The sequence below is a fragment of the Myxine glutinosa genome, chromosome 6, assembly GCF_964187855.1.
Source record: "Myxine glutinosa chromosome 6, kmMyxGlut1.1, whole genome shotgun sequence".
NCBI lineage: Eukaryota > Metazoa > Chordata > Myxini > Myxiniformes > Myxinidae > Myxine > Myxine glutinosa.
In genome coordinates this window covers 51,437,894-51,444,595 of record NC_136266.1, presented here as the reverse complement: position 1 = coordinate 51,444,595, position 6,702 = coordinate 51,437,894, and the positions used below count along the sequence as shown (strand labels likewise).

General features: G+C 41.0%; 1 protein-coding gene across 2 annotated transcripts in view; it reads left to right on the top strand.

Annotated features, from left to right (window-relative positions):
- The first annotated feature begins 88 nt into the window (after window positions 1–88).
- LOC137429772 (uncharacterized) overlaps window positions 89–6,702 on the top strand; it is a 43,136-nt gene continuing 36,522 nt past the window's right edge. For both annotated transcript variants that reach the window (XM_078779836.1, XM_078779835.1), the window contains exon 1: window positions 89–544. In XM_078779836.1, the coding sequence (XP_078635962.1) occupies window positions 346–544 (199 nt within the window). In that variant the 5' untranslated portion in view covers window positions 89–345. The remainder of the gene's footprint in view (window positions 545–6,702) is intronic.

Sequence of the window (6,702 nt, the reverse complement as noted above, 5' to 3'; positions counted from 1 at the left end):
TGTGACAAAAGGATATTTAAAAAAAATACATGTAATCAGGAAAATGCTTCGTCTTTTTGTGTGAACTATTGTCTTGGCGTCTAAGTCTAATGCGATTTGCATTTGCAGTTTCTTGCGTACGTATTATTTTTTGAGGATGGCGGCTGGCGGGAGGGGTTTAAAAAGAGCATGAACGGTAAAAGTAAAAAGAGTTGATGTTATCTTCTAACGACACTGACCATTTTCATTACATGATGAGCATGTTGGCCCGACATATATCGTGATAGGGAGAGTTAGGTGGTAGCGTAAACCTGCAATCGGTATGCCTTGAGATGAGACCGTCCGGGTAAAGCTATTTCGCGCGCTATGAACCGAGTCCTCTCACGCTATTCACCCAACCCTGGTTCTTCATGTTCCACGACCGACGATGATACACGTACCGAGGATCCGGGAGGGTCTCCTGATCCCGACGACTGTTGGTTCAAGATCCTGGACCTGGATGTTCGTAGCCTGCTTCATGGTCAAGGGGACAAGACTGATCCAGACTCAGAGGCGATTACGTGTGGTGGGTACGTGTGGTGGGTGACAAGACCGCCGGTCTGATTTCGTAGATCGAGGTCGATGATGTGATGCTCGCGCATCTCAGTTTTGAGGATGCAAATGGCGTCGTTATCGGATCAGACTATAAGGCAAGATAAAAAAAATGAGTTGGTGATCGTCCTTTTTTCTCAAAAGTTCGGGTCGGGAGGGAGGTTTTTATTTTTATTTTTTATTTTTTTTTCCTACTTTCCATTGAGTTTTGTTGACATGGAAAAATATGAAATAAAGACTCCTTTCTCCTCAAAATGATTTAATTTCTTCATTCATCTCACAGACTTACAGACATTGCCCAAATCTCTATGAAACACAGTGTTTGTGTGATTTTGGATGATGTTGAATGTCCTAGCTGAGCTTGGTAGTGAAAGGGCAAGACACCTGTACATGTATATACACCATGACATCGGAAAAACAGATAAACACCATGCCCTTGGCACCTTGGCACCCAAGTACAAAAAGCATCATCACGGGCAGCATTCATGAGGACACTAAAAACAGTTGGTCGACTATCGGGTTCCATCCTGTGATCCGTGGCCGTGTCTGCAGCCAACACAAATTTGAGAAATGAGCCAAGAGTCTTTGTCACATCAGAAACTTTGCAAGCTGGTGAAACCTTCGTCATGTCAGTTTTACTGGGGCCGGCGAATACTTTGACAAAAGTACCGCGTGTATCGTCAGGCAATGGCTCCCTATCCCCATCATACTTGCCGTCTGAGAACTCTGCATAGAAGTCCGAGATTGTAACATCCAACTCGATATTGCACGCAAACCAGTCCTTCACCGTCTTGGAAGAGCCCTCACGGGCTATTGATGCGATCACAATAGGCATTTCAAGCCGATTCTATCACGAATCGATACAGATTTCAGCGGGAAAAATCTCACACAATAGCCGCCATGAATGGCTAACGTAAAATGGGTGAAGTTGCCTGAGGCACTTGCGACGCTCTGCGCAGCACGCACTGCGCATGCGGTGCAGAACGGCGCCAAATTTGACTGAAAAGATCGTTTTTGAATGATTTTTTTCAAAATAAAAAATAAAAAAAGTTTCGGGTCGGGTGTGTTTCGTAGGGTCGGGCGGGGACGATCACCAACTCATTTTTTTTATCTTGCCTAACTATAAGACGACTTTTGTGGTGTTGCATCATCATCGGTGGTGCATCATGGAGTACAGATATGGATACACCATTTTGGTTTTTCTAACAAAACAAAGGCTCCAAGTACAAGTAGGTGAAAATGGGAGATCCCCAAGAATCATTTGTGGAACCTAAAGATTGCACATGTTCTTTACACAAGCACCCCTGGTTACATTACCCCCCATTACATTGTTCATTAAAAAAAAAAAAAGCAGCTAAATTAAAGTACCAGTACCACCTAGGTACCCATGCCAGCTTGAAAGCACCAGTGCAACCGAAGTACTGGTGAAAGTACCAGTACCCGCTTCAAAGTACCAGTACCACCTAAGTACCACAACAGCTTGAACGTACCCGCACCAGCTTGAAAGAGCCAGTACCACCTAAGTACCGTACCAGCTTAAAAGTATCAGTATCAGTACCACCTAAGTACCCACACCACCCTTGAAAGTACCAGTGCCACCTAAGTACCCACACCAGCTTGAAAGTACCATACCAGATTGAAAGTACCAGTACCACCGAAGTACCGATACCAGCTTGAAAGTACCAGTACCACCTAAGTACCAGCACCAGCTTGAAAGTACCAGTACCACCTAAGTACCCGCACCAGCTTGAAAGTACCAGTACCACCTAAGTACCATACCAGATTGAAAGTACTAGTACCACCTAAGTATCCGTACCAGCTTGAATGTACCAGTACCACCTAAGTACTGGTGAAAGTACCAATACCACCTAAGTACCTGTACCAGCTTCAAAGGACCAGTACCACCAAACTGGTGAAAGTACCAGTACCACCTAAGTACCCATACCAGCTTGAAACTACTAGTCCCACCTAAGTACATGTACCAGCAATATACCAGTACCACCTAAGTACCCACACCAGATTTAAAGTACCAGTACCACCTAAGTGCCCACACCTGCTTGAAAGTATCAGTGCCACCTAAGTACGTGTACCAGAATGAAAGTACCGGTACCACATAAATACATGTACCAGCTTGAAAGTACAAGTACCACCTAATTACCCACACCAGCTTGAAAGTACCAGTACCACCTACGTACCCACACCACCTTGAGTACCAGTACCACATAAGTACCCACACGACCGTGAATGTACTAGTACCACATAAGTGCATGTACCAGCATCAAAGTAGCAGTACCACCTAAGTACCATACCAAATTGAAAGTAGCAGTTCCACCTAAGTACCTGTACCCGATTAAAAGTACCAGTAACACCTAAGTATCCATACCAGAATGAAAGTACCAGTACCACCTAAGTACCCATACCAGCTTGAAAGAACCAGTGCCACCTAAGTACTGTACCAGATTGAAAGTACCAGTACCACCTAAGTACCCATACCAGCTTGTATGTACCAGTACCATCTAAGTATCCATACCAGATTAAAAATACCAGATAAATACAGTTTTACTGTTTAGTAATACATTTAAAGAAAACTAAAATGCACAATGCAATTCACATAAAAGGCATTTGGCCTAAAAAGGACAGACACTGCACTTTGGTCATTTCTTAACCATCTGGAGTCTACTATTGTATACCGCACCTTCTCTATGCCATCCCCAGATGCTGCATAACGTCATTGCCGGGCACCAAAGGGGGCTCGGCAGTGACGCACGCTGAAAGGGAGTACTCAGTTTTCACCCTGGCTGTTTTCTTGCTTTCTTGTTTGTCTGGGCGATATCTCAGCCATCCTTTGAGCGAGGAAGCTGAAATTTCGGCACAGTAGTGAGCAAGTCCTTTCTCAAAAACGGTATTTTTTGTTTTTTGATTCATCAATTAATTGATGAGTTATTTAATTATTAGCGATTAATTAAGTACTTATTTATTTCCTTGCTCTTCTGGCCATGATCTCAGGCACCTTTTGAGTTAGGAAGCTGATATTTGGACATGCCAATGACCAGGCGATTTGGCTGCAAAGGCTATTTTTGAATTATTAATTAAACAATTAATCAATTAATCTATTAATTATTTAATTATTCAATTAATGACGTTTTTTTTTTTTAAGTTACAGATTCTGATGAAATGGTGGTGGTTTATGTGTTCTTTGACCGAATTGATTAATAATTTAATTTTTTAATGATTATTATTTATTTATTTTCATTATTAATCATTTATTTATTTTCTTTCTCATTTGGCCAATATCTCAGGCACCTTTTGAGCTGGGAAGCTAATATTTGGACATGACAGTGACCAAGTGATGTGGCTATCAAGGATATTTTTGATTTATTGATTAATCATTTAATCGATTAATTATTTATTGATTAATTGATTAATTATTGATTAATCAATTAATTATTTAATTTTTTATTAATGACTTATTTAATTAAATTTCTAAAAGATACATCTTCGGATGAAGCACGAGTGGTTTAGTTATGCTATTAGCCAATTGATTAAGAAAATATTTTGTGATAATCTTTTATTGATTTTAATTATACAGTTAATCAATCAATTAGTGTACACCTCTCCCTCCCAATGCAGCCTCAATGAGCTGCACTGCGGTATTGCCGGGTGCCTAAGGCGCCCCAGCAATGCCGCGCTGTAGGATATTTAATTATTTGACATGGGGGCGGTGTACTTTGAATGTATCTGCACTTGTTTGTTTGTTTGTTTTCTTGCTTTCTTGTTTGTCCGGGCGATATCTCAGCCATCCTTTGAGCGAGGAAGCTGAAATTTCGGCAGAATAGTGAGCAACTCCTTTGTCAAAAATGTTATTTTTTGTTTTTTGATTAATCAATTAATTGATGAGTTATTTAATTATTAGCGATTAATTAAGCACTTATTTATTTCCTTTCTCTTCTGGCCATTATCTCAGGCACGTTTTGAGTTAGGAAGATGATATTTGGACATGCCAATGACAGTGATTTGGCTCTAAAATATTTTTTTGATTTATTGATTAATCAATTTATCAATTAATCGATTAATTATTTAATTATTCGATTAATTACTAAAAAATTTTTTTTTTTTAAAGTTACACATTCTGATGAAATTGTGATTGTTCACGTGTTCCATTGGCGAATTGATTAATTATTTCATTTTTTTATGATTACTATTTATTTATTTTCATTATAATTTTTTTTTTTCCTCCTCTGGGCAATATCTCAGGCACCTTTTGAGCTAGGGAGCTGATATTTGGACATGACAATGACCAAGTGATTTGGCTGCAAAGGGTATTTTTGATTTATTGATTAAACACTTAATCGATTCATAAATTATTGATTCATCAATAAATTTTATTTTTATTGATGCCTTATTTAATTAAATTTCTAAAAGATACATCTTCGGATGAAGCACTCGTGGTTTAGTTATGCTATTAGCCAATTGATTAAGAAAATATTTTATGATAATCTTTTCTTGATTTTAATTATGCAATTAATCAATCAATTCGTGTACACCTCGCCCTCCCAATGCAGTCTCTATGAGCTGCACGGTGGTATTGCCGGGCGCCGGAAGTATGCATAACAAATTGAAAAACGTTCAATAGGAGTTTCTTTCACCCGTCTTTGTTTGATTCACAATCTTATGCACCTCCAATACAACAACAACAACATACATTTTAAAGGCCATTTTCCCTGCTAGAGCAGGGGTTAGCCTTGTGGTCCCCATGACAATCTTCTCCATTTTGCCCTATTTTCTGCATCTCTCCTTGTTAACCTCCTTGCCCGCATTTCTTCTTCCACCATCTTTAGCCAAGTCTTTCTCGGTCTTCCCCGTCCTCTGCTTCCATCTACATTCATTTCCATCACTCTTCTCAACCAGTCACTTTCATCCTTCCTCAACACATGACCAAACCATCTCAGCCTGTTCCTCTTCACAGCATCAATCACAGGCAATATTCCCATCATCTTTCGCAATTCATCATTTGTCTTCCTCTCTCTCAACGATACTCCACAAATCCACCGAACCATTCGCATTTCCACCCTTTCCAACCTTCGTTGCTGCTCTACGTTCATTACCCATGTCTCGCTCCCATAAATCATAACACTTCTCACACATGCAGCATACACCTTTCCCTTCAGCTTCAACGACACTCCCCTCATCATCAGCACTCCACTCAGTTCCCGAAACTTCTTCCATGCACATCTCACTCGAGCAACCGTTGCGGAGTCTGATCCACCTTCTCCATTCAGCATGTCTCCGAGGTAGCAAAATGTTTTCACACCTTCCAACTTCACGCCGTCTCCAAGATCCAACTCAACATTTCCTCCATCTGCAGCTCCCTCTGTGCACACCTTACATTTGAATGTAGCTGCCACACTGGTTAATGACCCTCTCAGACCACTACATTTTTGATGAACCCACTCAGCGCACATTGTACATTGAATGGAGTTCACTCCGACACCCTTCCTACACACAGCACAGGGCGACTTCCCAGTTCTTTCCACCTCACCACATGCTTTACCACTTGCCATCACCTTCGTCTTTCCGATATTCACCTTCAGACCTTTTGTCTCCATACATTCCTTCCACGTGTTCATCTTTTCCTTCAGTCCATCCATACTTTCCGCAATCAACACCAGATCATCTGCATACAACAACTCCCACGGTAAACCCTCCTTTACGTTCTGAGCCAGCACCTCCATCACAGCTACAAATAGTATTGGACTTAGTACCGACCCCTGATGCACTCCCACCTTCACCTCAAACTCACCACTGTTCCTGTCCTTCGTCCTTACAGCTGTGCATGCTCTTTTGTACATTGCCATCACTACTCTGATCAACCATTCCTCCACTCCTAACTTCCTCAATGCCCATGTCACTACTTCACGTGGAACCCTATCGAATGCTTTCTCCAGATCAACAAACCCAAGAAACAACTTCTTCCTCTTCTCCATGTACTTCTCCTGCAACTGCCTCACAATGAAAAGCACGTCTGTCGTTCCTCTTCCTGGCATGAATTCAAACTGCATTTCGTCGATCTTCACTTTCTTCCTTATCCTCCTTTCCAACACCCTTTCCAATACCTCATTCCATGCTCCAATA